Genomic DNA, 20,035 nt, shown 5'->3' on the forward strand with positions numbered 1-20,035 from the left:
ACACACACACACACACACACACACACACACACACACACACACACACACACACACACACACACACACACACACACACACACACACACACACACACACACACACACACACACAGGAAAGGCTCCAGCGTTCATTTGTAGATTTCACCCTCATTGTCTTCCTAACCGGCGACCATCAGTTTTCAAACAGGTCAGGTAGTAGCTGATGGGAAGTCTCTAGGTTATCACTGACAATCATCGATCAATTAAACACCAACGGAGGAACAACACGATTTCCACTGCGGCTGTTGAAGATTGGTCCTGGAGCTGAGTGTGTGTGTGTGTGCTATGTATCCCGATGCTCAGCCAGAACCAGAGAGGTTGTTTTATTGTGTCGAGGGTAGAAGTGACAGGTTCCTCACTGCAGAGAGAACAGAGGAGCAGTCCTCTGGGATGAACTGGCTGAATGATAGCCTTTAGTAGGCTGACTGATAGCCTTTAGAAGGCTGAATGATAGCTTTTTAGAAGGATGAACTGGTTGAATGATAGCCTTAAGAAGGCTGAATGATAGCCTTTAGAAGGATGAACTGGCTGAATGATAGCCTTTAGAAGGCTGAATGATAGCCTTTAGAAGGATGAACTGGTTGAATGATAGCCTTAAGAAGGCCGAATGATAGCCTTTAGAAGGATGAACTGGTTGAATGATAGCCTTTAGAAGGCTGAATGATAGCCTTTAGAAGGATGAACTGGCTGAATGATAGCCTTTAGAAGGCTGAATGATAGCCTTTAGAAGGATGAACTGGTTGAATGATAGCCTTAAGAAGGCCGAATGATAGCCTTTAGAAGGATGAACTGGTTGAATGATAGCCTTAAGAAGGCCGAATGATAGCCTTTAGAAGGATGAACTGGTTGAATGATAGCCTTTAGAAGGCTGAATGATAGCCTTTAGAAGGATGAACTGGCTGAATGATAGCCTTTAGAAGGCTGAATGATAGCCTTTAGAAGGATGAACTGGCTGAATGATAGCCTTTAGTAGGCTGACTGATAGCCTTTAGAAGGCTGAATGATAGCTTTTAGAAGGATGAACTGGTTGAATGATAACCTTAAGAAGGCTGAATGATAGCCTTTAGAAGGATGAACTGGCTGAATGATAGCCTTTAGAAGGATGAATGATAGCCTTTAGAAGGATGAATGATAGCCTTTAGAAGGATGAATGATAGCCTTTAGAAGGCTGAATGATAGCCTTTAGAAGGTTGGACTGGTTGAATGATAGCTGTTAGAAGGCTGAACACACACACACACACACACACTGAACTGGTAATGGTAAATGGTAAAGTCATACAACATGTCTTTCTGTAGATCAGGATGGTAAAAGTCATACAACATAATCTAGCTATTTTACATAGCAGCTAGCCTGTCATCTGATACAACTCCAAAAATGATCAGTATCATTCAGAGCTTTAAGTAAATGCAGGATATATCCTTTCATAATGGGCTTATAATCATCAACACCAGACAGTATTGAAATGAATAATACTATAGGCCTAACACCTCTCAAACAAGGATTGATCAGCATTTTCACAGGATATTTGGTTAATTTTTTAAAAATATAATAACATAATATGATAATATAGTAAACTGCAATACTACACTATATAATAATAATAAATAATAATTTGGCAGGTGCTTATATTTGTCCTATTTTATGATACTATTGTTAACTGCAATACTATATAGGCCTAACACCACTCAAACAAGGATTTGTCAGCATTTTCTAGAAAACCCAGCATAAAAATGCTTGACTTGCATTTCACATACTAGACTACATGATGACATCACCCAACCGGAATCTCCGGAATCTCCGGAACTCATACCATGTGAAAGACTGGATGAAGATCTGAGTCATACCTGCCAAACATCGGGACCACCAGCTACCATCTCTTGTAGAGATGTGAGCACTAAACACTGTATGGTACTCAGTGGTTATGTCCCAAATGGCACCCTATTCCCTTTTTGTTGCTCTTTTGCACCTCAGTATCTCTACTTGCACATTCATCTTCTGCATATCTATCACTCCAGGGTTTAATTGCTAAATTGTAATGATTTACCACTGTAGCCTATTTATTGCCTAACCGCCCTTATCTTACCTCATTTGCACACACTGTATATATATATTTTTCTATTGTACTATTGACTGTACATGTATTTATCCCATGTGTAACTCTGTGTTGTTGTTTGTGTCGCACTGCTTTGCTTTATCTTGGCCAGGTTGCAGTTGTAAATGAGAACTTGTTTTCAACTAGCCTAGCTGGTTAAATAAAGGTGGAAAAAAAAATTGTGCACTACTATTGACCAGAGTCCTATGGCACCCTATTCCCTGTATAGTGCACTACTTTTGACCAGAGTCCTATGGCACCCTATTCCCTGTATAGTGCACTACTTTTGACCAGAGCCCTATGGAACCCTATTCCCTGTATAGTGCACTACTTTTGACCAGAGCCGTATGGTTGCCATTAGGGATGTGGCCAGCTTCTCAATTTACCTGAGAGAGACTAGTGCTCCAGGGAACAGTAGACTAATCTACCCTCACTGAGTACACATCCTCTTTTCAGGGATTATGGATTAGAACAATACTATTGAGGATTTATTTTGAGATTGTTTTACTCTCTTTTGAATGATTGACTGGATCCATATTCCCTTGGAAGTAGTCAGTGGCTGTAGACTCCTGCCTGTCCGCCCGGTCAAGGCATACGGAATGACAAGGAGTTTATGGAATGTTTATGTCTAACTCTTTGAAGGGTTTCTGTGTTTTCTCTTGCCCCTCCTCCTCCTCCTCCTCCTCCTCCTCTTCCTCCTCCTCCCCACTCCTTCCTCCTCCTCCCCTCTCCCTCCTCCTTCTCCTCCTCCTCTTCCTCCTCCTCCCCTCTCCCTACTCCTTCTCCTCCTCTTCCTCCTCCTCCCCTCTCCCTCCTCCTTCTCCTCTTCCTCCTCCTCCCCTCTCCACCCCTCCTCCTTCCCCTCCTCCTCCTCCCCTCCCCTCTCCCTCCTCCTCCCCTCTCCCTCCTCCTTCTTCTCCTCCTCCTCTTCCTCCTCCTCCCCTCTCCCCTCCTCCTCCTCCCCTCTCCCCCCTCCTCCTTCTCCTCCTATTCCTCCTCCTCCCCTCTCCCCCCTCCTCCTCCTCCTCTTCCTCCTCCCCTCTCCCCTCCTCCTCCTCCTCAGATTTATTCTATTAGCTTCAAGGCTGACAGGTTTACTTCTAAATAAATTACATGGTCTTGGATTTGATCAATTCATCTGGACAGATAAAATTGATTGATTAAACAGTAAAAAAAAAAAATCTAACATCTGAATTCCTCCGCCTAGCTGCACCTCAGAGAAATGAGATGACTGATGCAGAGAAAGAGTCCCCTAGCTGGATCTGAGTTTTAGGATGAGGGAACAACACTCTCTGTGGTAGAAAGAAACTACTAAATGAGTCATACTTTGATAGCTGTATTTGATATTCAGTCTTCAAGACATCAATAACACAAACACTATCAGACAGACAACAGCTACGGAGTTAGTTTGGATCTGACTTCTTAGTAAAAGCAAAAAAAACACAGAGTGTAGCGATGGGGTTTTCAATTTCAATATACTTGTTTTATTGCCTGATCCCAGATCTGTTTGTGCTGTCTTGCCAACTCCTTTGGTCATTGTGCATGAAAAACTAGGTATGCCAATGACCACAGGAGTTGGCTATACAGCAAAACAGATCTGGGACCAGACTACTTGTTTAACTGACTTTAATACAAGGATAACAGGCAACGCCCATTGGGAATGTTGTAATGCAGTGGCCTTTAAGGCCAACAGTTACAACCTGGTGTGCTCTTGGGCCTGTTAGACGATAGATTATGTTGTGTTAAGGCATGGGGGAATAATTTCATTGTTCTGAATCTGATACACCCCCTTTGGCATTTTTTCCTATTTTATTGTTTTACAACTTGGAATTAAAATTGATTTTTGGGGGAATTCTATTATTTGATTTACACAACATGCATACCAGTTTGCAGATGAAAAACATCCCAAAGCATGATGCTGCCACCACCATGCTTCACTGTGGGGATGGTATTCTAGGGGTAATGAGGGATGTTGGGTTTGCGCCAGACATAGCGTTTTCCTTAATGGCCAAACCCTACATTTTAGTCTCATCTGACCAGTGTACCCTCTTCCATATGTTTGGGGAGTCTCCCACATGCCTTTTGGAGAACAGCAAATGTGGTTTCTTATTTTTTTCTTTAAACAATGGCTTTTTCTGGCCACTCTTCCGTAAAGCCCTGCTCTGTGGAATGTACGGCATAAAGTGGTCCTATGGACAGCTCCTCCAATCTCCGCTGTGGAGCTTTTCAGCTCCTTCAGGGTTATCTTTGGTCTCTTTGTTGCCTCTCTGATTAATGCCCTCCTTGCCTGGTCTGTGAGTTTTGGTGGGCGGCCCTCTCTTGGCAGGTTTGTTGTGGTGTCATATTCTTTCTATTTTTAAATAATGGATTTAATGGTGCTCTGTGGGCTGTTCAAAGTTTCTGATATTTTTTTTATAACCCAACCCTGATCTGTACTTCTCCACAACGTTGTCCCTGACATGTTTGGAGAGCTCCTTGGTCTTCATGGTGCTGCTTGCTTGGTGGTGCCCCTTGCTTAGTGGTGTTTCAGACTCTGGGGCCTTTCAGAACAGGTGTGTGTACAGTGTATATTCTGAGATCATGTGACAGATCATGTGACACTTAGATTGCACACAGGTGGACTTTATTTAACTAATTATGTGACTACTGAAGGTAATTGTTTGCACCAGGTCTTATTTAGGTGCTTCATAGCAAAGGGGGTGAACACATATGCACACATCACTTTTCCATTTTTTATTTTTTAGAATTTTTTGAAATAAGCCATTTTTTTTCATTTCACTTCACCAATTTGGACTATTTTGTGTTTGTCCATTACATGAAATCCAAATAAAAATAAATGTAAATTGCAGGTTGTAATGCAACAAAATAGGAAAAACTCCAAGGGGGATGCATACTTTTGCAAGGCACTGTAGGCATGTGGGAATAATTCTATTGTTGTGAATCTGATACACAGCTCATTCTTCTGTTTGGTATGTCTCCATGGATGTGTCGCAAATGGCACGCTATATAGTGCACTACATTTGAGCCTATTCTCTATGGGCTCTGGTCAAAATTAGTGCACTATAAAGGGACTAGGGTGCCATTTTGGGACACATCCCGAATGACTTTAATCATTCTCAATACTCCCTCAGCATTAAATACGAACTGTTGTGTACTTGTAGAGAATATAAGAAAACAAAAAGTGTCATATTTAACTGAGGCTGGCTGGCTCTCTTGCTGGTCTGAGAGGAGGGGGTTGAGGTGATGGTAAGGGTTGCTGTGAAAAGTGTTAGTCTGATCTATGAATGGATAATAAACACTTGATCACAATAATTTTTAAAAAAGCAGTTAATTGACCTTCATGTGTCTCCTTCTCCTCCTGAAGCGCAGCAGTTCCTTGTGTTGCCGAGCGATGAAGTTCACAGCGGCGTACTCAAGCAGGGCCGAGAAGACAAACAGGAGGCACACGGCCATCCAGATGTCAATGGCTTTCACATACGACACCTGTAATTGGGCAGAAGGACACGGTGGTAAGCAGGAGGAGGACAACAACAACTACAACCCCAACTGACCTTGGAGTCGAAGATAATGTACAGTACCATGTCTATTCGGGAAAGTATTCAGACCCCTTGAATATTTACACATTTTGTTACATTAAAGTACAGCCTTATTCTAAAATGGATTAAATTGTTTTCTCCCTGATCAATCTACACACAATACTCCATCAATCTACACACAATACTCCATCAATCTACACACAATACTCCATCAATCTACACACAATACTCCATCAATCTACACACAATACTCCATCAATCTACACACAATACTCCATCAATCTACACACAATACTCCATCAATCTACACACAATACTCCATCAATCTACACACAATACTCCATCAATCTACACACAATACTCCATCAATCTACACACAATACTCCATCAATCTACACACAATACACATCAATACAATACCATCAATCTACACACAATACTCCATCAATCTACACACAATACTCCATCAATCTACACACAATACTCCATCAATCTACACACAATACTCCATCAATCTACACACAATATTCCAAATCTACACACAATACTCCATCAATCTACACACAATACTCCATCAATCTACACACAATACTCCATCAATCTACACACAATACTCCATCAATCTACACACAATATTCCATCAATCTACACACAATACTCCATCAATCTACACACAATACTCCATCAATCTACACACAATACTCCATCAATCTACACACAATATTCCATCAATCTACACACAATACTCCATCAATCTACACACAATACTCCATCAATCTACACACAATACTCCATCAATCTACACACAATATTCCATCAATCTACACACAATACTCCATCAATCTACACACAATACTCCATCAATCTACACACAATATTCCATCAATCTACACACAATACTCCATAAATCTACACACAATACTCCATCAATCTACACACAATACTCCATCAATCTACACACAATATTCCATCAATCTACACACAATACTACATCAATCTACACACAATACTCCATCAATCTACACACAATACTCCGTCAATCTACACACAATATCCATCAATCTACACACAATACTCCAATCTACACACAATATTCCATCAATCTACACAATACTCCATCAATCTATACAAATCTACACACAATACTCCATCAATCTACACACAATACTCCATCAATCTACACACAATACTCCACAATCTACACACAATATTCCATCAATCTACACACAATACTCCATCAATCTACACACAATACTCCATCAATCTACACACAATACTCCATCAATCTACACACAATATTCCATCAATCTACACACAATACTCCATCAATCTACACACAATACTCCATCAATCTACACACAATACTCCATCAATCTACACACAATATTCCATCAATCTACACACAATACTCCATCAATCTACACACAATACTCCATCAATCTACACACAATACTCCATCAATCTACACACAATACTCCATCAATCTACACACAATACTCCATCAATCTACACACAATACTCCATCAATCTACACACAATACTCCATCAATCTACACACAATACTCCATCAATCTACACACAATACTCCATCAATCTACACACAATACTCCATCAATCTACACACAATACTCCATCAATCTACACACAATATCAATCTACACACAATATTCCATCAATCTACACACAATATTCCATCAATCTACACACAATACTCCATCAATCTACACACAATACTCCATCAATCTACACACAATATTCCATCAATCTACACACAATACTCCATCAATCTACACACAATACTCCATCAATCTACACACAATACTCCATCAATCTACACACAATACTCCATCAATCTACACACAATACTCCATCAATCTACACACAATACTCCATCAATCTACACACAATACCCATCAATCTACACACAATACTCCATCAATCTACACACAATACTCCATCAATCTACACACAATACTCCATCAATCTACACACAATACTCCATCAATCTACACACAATACTCCATCAATCTACACACAATACTCCATCAATCTACACATCAATACACACAATACCCATCAATCTACACACAATACTCCATCAATCTACACACAATACTCCATCAATCTACACACAATACTCCATCAATCTACACACAATACTCCATCAATCTACACACAATACTCCATCAATCTACACACAATACTCCATCAATCTACACACAATACTCCATCAATCTACACACAATACTCCATCAATCTACACACAATACTCCATCAATCTACACACAATACTCCATCAATCTACACACAATACTCCATCAATCTACACACAATACTCCATCAATCTACACACAATCAAATCTACACACAATACTCATCAATCTACACACAATACTCCATCAATCTACACACAATACTCCATCAATCTACACACAATACTCCATCAATCTACACACAATACTCCATCAATCTACATACAATACTCCATCAATCTACACACAATACTCCATCAATCGACACACAATACTCCATCAATCTACACACAATATTCCATCAATCTACACACAATACTCCATCAATCTACACACAATATTCCATCAATCTACACACAATACTCCATCAATCTACACACAATACTCCATAATGACAAAGCAAAAACAGGTTTGTAGAAATTTTTGCAAAACTGAAATATCACATTTACATAAATATTCAGGCCCTTTACTTAATACTTTGTTGAAGCACCATTGGCAGCAATTACAGCCTCGAGTCTTCTTGGGTACTGTATGACGCTACAAGCTTGGCACACCTAATTTGGGGAGTTTCTCCAATTCTTCTCAAGCTCTGTCAAGTTGGATGGGGAGTGTCGCTGCACAGCTATTTTCAGGTCTCTCCAGGTTCAAGTCTGGGCTCTGACTGGACCACTCAAGGACATTCAGATACTTGTCCCGAAGCCACTCCTGCGTTGTCTTGGCTGTGTGCTTAGGGTCATTGTCCTGTTGGAAGGTGAACCTTCTCCACATTCTGAGGTACTGAGTGCTCTGGAGCAGGTTTTCATCAAGGATCTCTCTGTACTTTTCTCCGGTCATCTTTCCCTCGATCCTGACTAGTCTCCCAGTCCCTGATGCTGAAAAACATCCCCACAGCATGATGCTGCCACCACTGTGCTTCACCGTAGGGATGGTGCCAGGTTTCCTCCAGAAGTGAAACTTGGCATTCAGGCCAAACAGTTCAATCTTAGTTTCGTCAGACCAGAGAATCTTGATTCTCATTGTTTGAGAGTCCTTTAGGTGCCCTTTGGCAAACTGCCATGTGCCTTTTACTGAGGAGTGGCTTCCACCATACATACCTGATTGGTGGAGTGCTGCAGAGATGGTTGTCCTTCTGGAAGGTTCACCCATCTCCACAGAGGAACTCTGGAGCTCTGTCAGAGTGACCATAGGGTTCTTGGTCACCTCCCTGACCAAGGCCCTTCTCCCCCGATTGCTTCGACCTCATGGCTTGTTTTGTTTTTCCGGACATGCACTGTCAACTGTGAGACCTTATATAGACAGGTATGTGGCTTTCCAAATCAATTGAATTTACCACAGGTGGACTCCAATCAAGTTGAAGAAACATCTCAAGAATGATCAATGGAAACAGGATGCACCTGCGCTCAATTTCGAGTGTCATGGCAAAGGGTCTGAATTCTTACGTAAATAAGGAATTTATGTTTTTCATTTTTAATACATTAGCAAAAATGTCTAAAAACCTGTTTTTGTTTTGTCATTATTGCCACGTACTGACCGTAGTTCCTTTTTTATGTCTCTGTTTTAGTTTGGTCAGGGCGTGAGTTGGGGTGGGTATTCTATGTTTGTGTATTCTAGGTTTTGTATTTCTGTGTTTGGCCTGGTATGGTTCCCAATCAGAGGCAGCTGTCGATCGTTGTCTCTGATTGAGAACCATACTTAGGCAGCCTGTTTTCCCACTATGGGTTGTGGGTAGTTGTTTTCTGCGTCTGTGTTTTACCATACAGAACTGTTTCGGTTTTCATTTTATTTCTATTGTTCTTTTGTATTCTGTGTTCAGTTTAATACATTTATTATGGACACTTACCAACGCTGCGCATTGGTCTGATATTTCATACTCCTCGTCAGAGGAAGAAGAAAATCGGTACAATTATGGGGTGTTGTGTGTTGACTGATGAGGACTAGAATAAGGTTGTAATGTAACAAAATGTGGAAAAAGTCAAGGGGTCTGAAAACTTTCTGAAGACGCTGTATCTGTCTCTAATAATCCTATGATCCTTGATTCATTCATTTGATGTCTGCTACAGAGACAACATTTAACTTCAAACTCTAAGAACTGTCCAGTACACAGTAGTCTGTCTGTACGGTCAATTGGATTGGCAGGACCCTGCTCTGCCTGGGCAGTGAGATAGAGAGATGTATGGAAACCACATCTTTGACCTGCAAATGGGGCTAAAGCTAGACTGGGTTGGCTTGTCAGTTCAGCTGAAGCTCACTGTATTTGACAAGTAAATGACCAAGTTGCCCTGGAATGCAGTTTAGGTGGCATTACAGAATGCATGGTTCACAAGACATTGTTGAAATGATGAAAGTCAGCTGCCCGAGACAGACAGAGGCAGAGTCAGCTGCCCGAGACAGACAGAGGCAGAGTCAGCTGCCCGAGACAGACAGAGGCAGAGTCAGCTGCCCGAGACAGACAGAGGCAGAGTCAGCTGCCCGAGACAGACAGAGGCAGAGTCAGCTGCCCGAGACAGACAGAGGCAGAGTCAGCTGCCCGAGACAGACAGAGGCAGAGTCAGCTGCCCGAGACAGACAGAGGCAGAGTCAGCTGCCCGAGACAGACATGAATGTTGTTGTCATTCAAAATGGCCCTCTCTCCTCTCCTTCCCTCCCTGTCACCAATGCACCGAGTCAGTGAGGCGTGGAAGAGGGAGAGCAGTCTGTGCTGTGTACACCTACGCTCAGCCGTGTTGTGTGATCATTATTGTGACAGCTGAACTGCATACAAATCACGGTTCACTTGTTCAATTTTCCAGAGAACATGAATCACCTAATGTCAACAAACAAAATGGGAGGATACTTTTCCAGGACATAATTATAAAATCATAGTCCATCATGCAAAGTCCCTCTTCCTTTTTAATCTGAAAATCTTTTTTTTCTCATGTTGACTTAGTTTGACCATCTAGGACAATAGACAGTGTGTGGCTTGTAGTTCATCTAGGACAATAGACAGAGTGTGGCTTGTAGTTCATCTGGGACAATCCTAACTGGGTTAGGGAGTTTGTCTCACCTTGGGGAGGGAGGCTCGGGAGCCGGAGCTCTGGGTTAGGAAGTTTGTCTCACCTTGGGGAGGGAGGCTCGGGAGCCGGAGCTCTGGGTGGTCATAGTGAGCACGGTGGTAATGCCCAATCCCACTCTGGCAGGTGCAGCGTCCATGTTGATCCAGAAGGACACCCAGGACAAAATGACAATCAGAAGGCTGGGGATGTACATCTGAATCAGGTAATAGCCCATCTGCCTCTCCAGATGGAAACGAGCCTCGATACAAGTGAACTTTCCTGCACAGACAGAGGAGAAATCAGGGGTTCAGTATTATAGAGGACAGAGACAGAGGAGTAATCAGGGGTTCAGTATTATAGAGGACACAGACAGAGGAAAAACAGGGGTTCAGTATTATAGAGGACAGAGACAGAGGAGTAATCAGGGGTTCAGTATTATAGAGGACAGAGACAGAGGAGAAATCAGGGGTTCAGTATTATAGAGGACAGAGACAGAGGAGAAATCAGGGGTTCAGTATTATAGAGGACAGAGACAGAGGAGAAATCAGGGGTTCAGTATTATAGAGGACAGAGACAGAGGAGAAAGCAGGGATTCAGTATTATAGAGGACAGAGACAGAGGAGAAATCAAGGGTTCGGTATTATAGAGGACAGAGACAGAGGAGTAATCAGGGGTTCAGTATTATAGAGGACAGAGACAGAGGAGAAATCAGGGGTTCAGTATTATAGAGGACAGAGACAGAGGAGAAATCAGGGGTTCAGTATTATAGAGGACAGAGACAGAGGAGAAATCAGGGGTTCAGTATTATAGAGGACAGAGACAGAGGAGTAATCAGGGGTTCAGTATTATAGAGGACAGAGACAGAGGAGAAATCAGGGGTTCAGTATTATAGAGGACAGAGACAGAGGAGAAATCGGGGTTCAGTATTATAGAGGACAGAGACAGAGGAGAAATCAGGGGTTCAGTATTATAGAGGACAGAGACAGAGGAGTAATCAGGGGTTCAGTATTATAGAGGACAGAGACAGAGGAGAAATCAGGGGTTCAGTATTATAGAGGACAGAGACAGAGGAGAAATCAGGGGTTCAGTATTATAGAGGACAGAGACAGAGGAGAAATCAGGGTTCAGTATTATAAGGACAGAGACAGAGGAGTAATCAGGGTTCAGTATTATAGAGGACAGAGACAGAGGAGAAATCAGGGGTTCAGTATTATAGAGGACAGAGACAGAGGAGAAATCAGGGGTTCAGTATTATAGAGGACAGAGACAGAGGAGAAATCAGGGGTTCAGTATTATAGAGGACAGAGACAGAGGAGAAATCAGGGGTTCAGTATTATAGAGGACAGAGACAGAGGAGTAATCAGGGGTTCAGTATTATAGAGGACAGAGACAGAGGAGAAATCAGGGGTTCAGTATTAAGGTGTGACACAAGATTAAAGATAGTTAAATAGGCAATACAGTCTATATACTATGATATATTACAATATTATTACTACAATACAGTCTATATACTATGATATACTATGATATATTACAATATTATTACTACAATACAGTCTATATACTATGAAATACTATGATATATTACAATATCATTACTACAATACAGTCTATATACTATGATATACTAAGATATATTATATTATTACTACAATACAGTCTATATACTATGATATACTATGATATATTATATTATTACTACAATACAGTCTATATATTATGATATACTATGATATACTATGATATATTATATTATTACTACAATACAGTCTATATACTATGATATACTATGATATATTATATTATTACTACAATACAGTCTATATACTATGATATACTATGATATATTATATTATTACTACAATACAGTCTATATATTATGATATGATATGTTATTATATTATTACTACAATACAGTCTATATACAGTCGTGGCCGAAAGTTTTGAGAATGACACAAATATTAATTGCTGCCTCAGTTTGTATGATGGCAATTTGCATATACTCCAGAATGTTATGAAGAGTGATCAGATGAATTGAAATTAATTGCAAAGTCCCTCTTTGCCATGCAAATTAACTGAATCTCCAAAAATCATTTCCACTGCATTTCAGCCCTGCCACAAAAGGACCAGCTGACATCATGTCAGTGATTCTCTCGTTAACACAGGTGTGAGTGTTGACGAGGACAAGGCTGGAGATCACTCTGTCATGCTGATTGAGTTCAAATAAAAGATTGGAAGCTTCAAAAGGAGGGTGGTACTCGGAATCATTGTCCTTCCTCTGTCATCCAAGGTTACTTGCAAGGAAACACGTGCCGTCATCATTGCTTTTCACTTGAAGGGCTTCACAGGCAAGGATATTGTTGCCAGTAAGACCTAAATCAACCATTTATCGGATCATCAAGAACTTCAAGGAGAGCGGTTCAATTGTTGTGAAGAAGGCTTCAGAGCGCCCAAGAAAGTCCAGCAAGTGCCAGGACCGTCTCCTAAAGTTGATTCAGCTGCAGGATCGGGGCACCACCAGTACAGAGCTTGCTCAGGAATGACAGCAGGCAGGTGTGAGTACATCTGCACGCACAGTGAGGGCGAACACTTTTGGAGGATGGCCTGGTGTCAAGAAGGGCAGCAAAGAAGCCACTTCTCTCCAGGAAAAACATCAGGGACAGACTGATATTCTGCAAAAGGTACAGGGATTGGACTGCTGAGGACTGGGCTAAAGTCATTTTCTCTGATGAATCCCCTTTCCGATTGTTTGGGGCATCTGGAAAAAAGCTTGTCCGGAGAAGACAAGGTGAGCGCTACCATCAGTCCTGTGTCATGCCAACAGTAAAGCATCCTGAGACCATTCATGTGTGGGGTTGCTTCTCAGCCAAGGGAGTGGACTCACTCACAATTTTGCCTAAGAACACAGCCATGAATAAAAACACATCCTCCGAGAGCAACTTCTCCCAACCATCCAGGAACAGTTTGGTGACGAACAATGCCTTTTCCAGCATGATGGAGCACTTGATAACTAAGTGGCTCGGGGAACAAAACATAGATATTTTGGGTCCATGGTCAGGAAACCCAGACCTTAATCCCATTGAGAACTTGTGGTCAATCCTCAAGAGGCGGGTGGACAAACAAAAACCCACAAATTCTGACAAACTCCAAGCATTGATTATGCAAGAATGGTCTGCCATCAGTCAGGATGTGGCCCAGAAGTTAATTGACAGCATGCTAGAGCGGATTGCAAAGGTCTTGACAAAGAAGGGTCAACACTGCAAATATTGACTATTTGCATCAACTTCATGTAATTGTCAATAAAAGCCTTTGAGACTTATGAAATAGTTATAATTATACTTACTCTAAAGACACTGAAGCAGAAAACTTTGTGGAAATTAATATTTTTGTCATTCTCAAAACTTTTGGCCACGACTGTACTATGATATATTATAATATTACTACAATACAGTCTATATACTATGATATAATATAGTATAGTATTATTATTACAATACAGTATATATACTATGATATATTATAATATTATTACTAGAAACAGTCTATATACTATGATATATTATAATATTACTACAATACAGTCTATATACTATGATATAATATATTATAGTATTATTATTACAATACAGTATATATACTATGATATATTATAATATTATTACTAGAAACAGTCTATATACTATGATACTATAATATATTATAATATTACTACAATACAGTCTATATACTATGATATAATATTATATATTATATTATTACTACAAGACAGTATATATACTATGAAATAATATATTATAATAGTATTACTACAATACAGTCTATATACTATGATATAATATATTATAATATTATTACTACAATACAATCTATATACTATGATATACTATGATATATTATAATATTACTACAATACTGTATATATACTATGATATACTATATTATTACTACAATAAGGTATACATACTATGATATACTATGATATATTATATTATTACTACAATACAGTATATATTGTAGTATATATTATTATCTAATATTTTACTGTTGTTGCTGCTGTGTTACGATCTACTGTTATCATTACTGATATACTGTGACACATCATCTAATCTTTCTGTTCTGCATGTCTCAAGAACACAAAGAAGAAAAGATAACTGCAGGCAAGGCAATGGCTATTCAAGCTCCCTTTCCACATGGCTGTGGGATAGCCTCAGTGCTGAATTGCCTGCTAACTGAATTATCTTCCTATTTCCCTGCAGTGTTGGAAGAGACAGAGGCAGAGGTCTGGAGAGAACATCAGCTTGACAGAGTGGCTGTAGGTAAAGTACCCCCTACATTCAAATGTAACACACCACTGCAGCTGACAGGTGTTATGTTGGTTTAATTCCAAACAGCACCCTATTCCCTATATAGTACACTACTTTTGACCGGGGCTCATAGGCAGTAGGGTGACTAGGGTGCCATTTTGGACATAACCCAGAACAGAAGCTAAAAGAGGGCATTATGAACTCATGATAGGTATCCTCTTTCTTTTTCATGCTGACTGTGTGATGTAAGCACTAGGGGTGTCTTGTCTGTCAGAGTGGCTTTGATGCTCCAGATCGCTGACCAGCCATTTAATCAGCTTAGATCCATGGAAGACAGCTGTCTTTGTGTTGAAGACTTTCAATTCAATGTATTGTTTTGGATGTGGAGAGAGATAGACATGGAGGGAGGCTACAGCGTCATTGAAATTGATTTACAGCAGTGATACACTTCAGGGCTTTTAAGTACGCTCCATATTTTAAATCGATGGTCTCTCTATGATAGGGGAGTGTATGAGAGAGAGAGAGAGAGAGAGAGAGAGAGAGAGAGAGAGAGAGAGAGAGAGAGAGAGAGAGAGAGAGAGAGAGAGAGAGAGAGAGAGAGAGAGAGAGAGAGAGAGAGAGAGAGAGAGAGAGAGAGAGAGAGAGAGAGAGAGAGAGAGAGAGAGAGAGAGAGAGAGAGAGAGAGAGAGAGAGAGAGAGAGAGAGAGAGAGAGAGGGGGAGAGAGAGAGAGAGAGAGAGAGAGAGAGAGAGAGAGAGAGAGAGAGAGAGAGAGAGAGAGAGACAGAGAGAGAGAGAGAGAGAGAGAGAGAGAGAGAGAGAGAGAGAGAGAGAGAGAGAGAGAGAGAGAGAGAGAGAGAGAGAGAGAGAGAGAGAGAGAGAGAGAGAGAGAGAGAGAGAGAGAGAGAGAGAGAGAGAGAGAGAGAGAGAGAGAGAGAGAGAGAGAGAGAGAGAGAGAGAGACAGAGAGAGAGAGAGAGAGAGAGAGAGAGAGAGAGAGAGAGAGACAGAGAGACAGAGAGAGAGAGAGAGAGATAATATCATATCAAATCATATCATATTAAATCATATCATATCAAATCGTATCATATTAAATCATATCATATCATATCATATCATATTAAATCATATCAAATCATATCATATGAGAGACAAAGAACAGAGTTTCTCTCAGAGAGAGAGAGAGAGAGAGAGAGAGAGAGAGAGAGAGAGGCCTGTGGTCTCTGTTTGGAGAGAGAGAGAGAGAGACAGAGAGAGACAGAGAGAGAGAGAGAGAGAGAGAGAGAGAGAATCATATCAATCAAATCATATCATATTAAATTATATCACATCAAAATTATATCATATCAAATCATATCATATTAAATTATATCGAATCATATCATATCAAATCATATCATATTAAATCATATCATATCAAATCGTATCATATTAAATCATATCAAATCATATCATATGAAATAATATGAAAATTATATAATTTCAAATCATAGTACAAAATAACAGTACACCTATTTTTCTTTCTATTACCTTTTTTGTTTCTCTCACTCCCTATTCTATTTTAGATTACATCTAGACTGACCTTCAGTCTCTGTTTAGATTACATCTAGACTGGCCTGTGGTCTCTGTTTAGATTCCATATAGACTGGCCTGTGGTCTCTGTTTAGATTCCATATAGACTGGCCTGTGGTCTCTGTTTAGATTACATCTAGACTGGCCTGTGGTCTCTGTTTAGATTCCATATAGACTGGCCTTTAGTCTCTGTTTAGTCCATATAGACTGGCTATCAGTCTCTATTTAGATTCCATCTAGACTGGCCTTCAGTCTCTGTTTAGATTCCATCTAGACAGGCTATCAGTCTCTGTTTAGATTCCATCTAGACTGGCCTTTAGTCTCTGTTTAGATTCCATCTAGACTGGCCTTTAGTCTCTGTTTAGATTCCATCTAGACTGGCCTTTAGTCTCTGTTTAGATTACAACTAGACTGGCCTTCAGTCTCTGTTTAGATTCCATCTAGACTGGCCTTTAGTCTCTGTTTAGATTCCATATAGACTGGCTATCAGTCTCTATTTAGATTCCATCTAGACTGGCCTTCAGTCTCTGTTTAGATTCCATCTAGACTGGCTATCAGTCTCTATTTAGATTCCATCTAGACTGGCCTTCAGTCTCTGGTTAAATTCCATCTAGACTGGCCTTTAGTCTCTGTTTATATTCCATCTAGACTGGCCTTTAGTCTCTGTTTAGATTACAACTACACTGGCTATCAGTCTCTGTTTAGATTACATCTAGACTGGCATTTAGTCTCTGTTTAGTCTCCATCTAGACTGGCCTTCAGTCTCTGTTTAAATTACAACTAGACTGGCTATTAGTCTCTGTTTAGATTCCATCTAGACTGGCCTTTAGTCTCTGTTTATATTCCATCTAGACTGGCCTTTAGTCTCTGTTTAGATTACAACTACACTGGCTATCAGTCTCTGTTTAGATTACATCTAGACTGGCATTTAGTCTCTGTTTAGTCTCCATCTAGACTGGCCTTCAGTCTCTGTTTAAATTACAACTAGACTGGATATTAGTCTCTGTTTAGATTCCATCTAGACTGGCCTTCAGTCTCTGTTTAAATTACAACTAGACTGGCTATTAGTCTCTGTTTAGATTCCATCTAGACTGGCCTTCAGTCTCTGTTTAAATTACAACTAGACTGGCTATTAGTCTCTGTTTAGATTCCATCTAGACTGGCCTTCAGTCTCTGTTTAAATTACAACTAGACTGGCTATTAGTCTCTGTTTAGATTCCATCTAGACTGGCCTTCAGTCTCTGTTTAAATTACATCTAGACTGGCCTTCAGTCTCTGTTTAAATTACATCTAGACTGGCCTTCAGTCTCTGTTTAAATTCCATCTAGACTGGCCTTCAGTCTCTGTTTAGATTCCATCTAGACTGGCCTTCAGTCTCTGTTTAGATTACATCTAGACTGGCTATCAGTCTCTGTTTAGATTCCATCTAGACTAGCCTTCAGTCTCTGTTTAAATTACAACTCGACTGGCTATTAGTCTCTGTTTAGTCTCCATCTAGACTGGCCTTCAGTCTCTGTTCTCTTCTGTTGTATCTGGAGTGTAACAGTGTGAGACTGATGAGGTTGAGTGGCCAGATGGTTTTCAGTGAATAACGGGGGCCATTTTGGGACAAAGCTCTGATTGGTTTCGGTCCTTCCCCCCTTCTTTCTCCCACTCTGTGTTCCAGCATTATGTGTCCTAACCACGCACCCTGTAATGTCTATGTTATGCTGTTCTCAGACAGTTAACAAAAGACCAACATAGAGAAAAATAGTTTAGTATAACATACACCCCCAGTCTCTGTTTAAAAAAAAATATATATATGAGGTAGAGGTAGCCTGAGAGGTGAGAGTTTAGTTTAACATACACCCCCCCCCCCAAAAAAAAAATATATATACATGAGGTAGAGGTAGCCTGAGAGGTGAGAGTTTAGTTTAACATACACCCCCAAAAGACCAAAAAAAAAATAGTAATATATATATGAGGTAGAGGTAGCCTGAGAGGTGAGTTTAGTTTAACATACCCCCCAAAAAAAAAAAAACATGAGGTAGAGGTAGCCTGAGAGGTGAGAGTTTAGTTTAACATACATCCCCTCCCCCAAAACAAAATAAATAAATATGAGGTAGAGGTAGCCTGAGAGGTGAGAGTTTAGTTTAACATACACCCCCCCAAAAAAAAAAAAAAAATATATATATATGAGGTAGAGGTAGCCTGAGAGGTGAGTTTAGTTTAACATACCCCCCAAAAAAAAAAAAACATGAGGTAGAGGTAGCCTGAGAGGTGAGAGTTTAGTTTAACATACATCCCCTCCCCCCAAAACAAAATAAATAAATATGAGGTAGAGGTAGCCTGAGAGGTGAGAGTTTAGTTTAACATACACCCCCCAAAAAAAAAAAATATATGCATAAATATGAGGTAGAGGTAGCCTGAGAGGTGATGAGAGACAAACCTACCTGTGTTGTAGTGCTTGGTACAGTATCGCAGGTCTTTCTCCTCTTTCAGTATAAACTGAGGTAACGTCAGCCCGTCTGCAACCTGCACGGCTCCCTTCTCATCCCACTCAAATATGAGATCATTCATCGTATAGCCGACTGGATGGGAGCAGTTTGAAACAAGATCATTATTACCACAGTATTACTACAGTCTTACTACCACCGTATCACAGTACATTCAAGCTGTTTGTAAGAGAGAAAAAAACAACATCATTATTGACAATGTGGTATGATGAAGGTTTAAATGCCTTGATCAACCAACTCTACCGTAGCTCCACAGTGTTCATACAGAAGCAATACATGTTGTTTTCCTTCTTCACACCTGAGAACAATAAGTCAAGAAAAAAGACAATGCCATCATTTCCAAAGAGAGGAGGTGGGGAGGGAGGGAGAAGCCAGTGTTGGCTGGTTAGAGCAGGTTGGAGGAGGTTGGTCCCCCCTAACTCCCTCCCTGTCCCTTCCCTGTATCTGCTCTCGGCTGCTGGAGGGGCCTGTGTAAATCACTGGGCCTTTCATCATACTGTCCTCCAGACCAGGGACACATCCATTTCACCAACACAAAATAAATACTTTCCCCCTACCCTACCTGTGTGTGTGTGATAACTGTGTTCCTAAAGGATAATGGAATACTCACAACTCTCCAGCTGCATGATACAGGTCTGTACGTCCATTGGGAAGTTCTTCAAGTCCATGGGACAGGCCAGGACCAGTGTTATTCTGGTCACATAGAATAGAACACA

The 20,035-nt window shown here is 40.5% G+C and overlaps 1 protein-coding gene across 5 annotated transcripts in view; it reads right to left on the reverse strand.

Annotated features, from left to right (window-relative positions):
- The window catches only part of LOC118373580 (glycine receptor subunit alphaZ1-like), a 117,602-nt gene that overhangs the window by 12,543 nt on the left and 85,024 nt on the right, over nucleotides 1-20,035 (reverse strand). For all 5 annotated transcript variants that reach the window (XM_052516874.1, XM_052516866.1, XM_052516844.1 and 2 more), the window contains 4 exons: nucleotides 19,930-20,012; nucleotides 19,257-19,394; nucleotides 11,016-11,230; nucleotides 5,468-5,614 (listed from right to left, as the gene is read on the reverse strand). In XM_052516874.1, the coding sequence (XP_052372834.1) occupies nucleotides 5,468-5,614; nucleotides 11,016-11,230; nucleotides 19,257-19,394; nucleotides 19,930-20,012 (583 nt within the window). The remainder of the gene's footprint in view (nucleotides 1-5,467; nucleotides 5,615-11,015; nucleotides 11,231-19,256; nucleotides 19,395-19,929; nucleotides 20,013-20,035) is intronic.

Source organism: Oncorhynchus keta, chromosome 4 (genome assembly GCF_023373465.1).
Source record: "Oncorhynchus keta strain PuntledgeMale-10-30-2019 chromosome 4, Oket_V2, whole genome shotgun sequence".
NCBI lineage: Eukaryota > Metazoa > Chordata > Actinopteri > Salmoniformes > Salmonidae > Oncorhynchus > Oncorhynchus keta.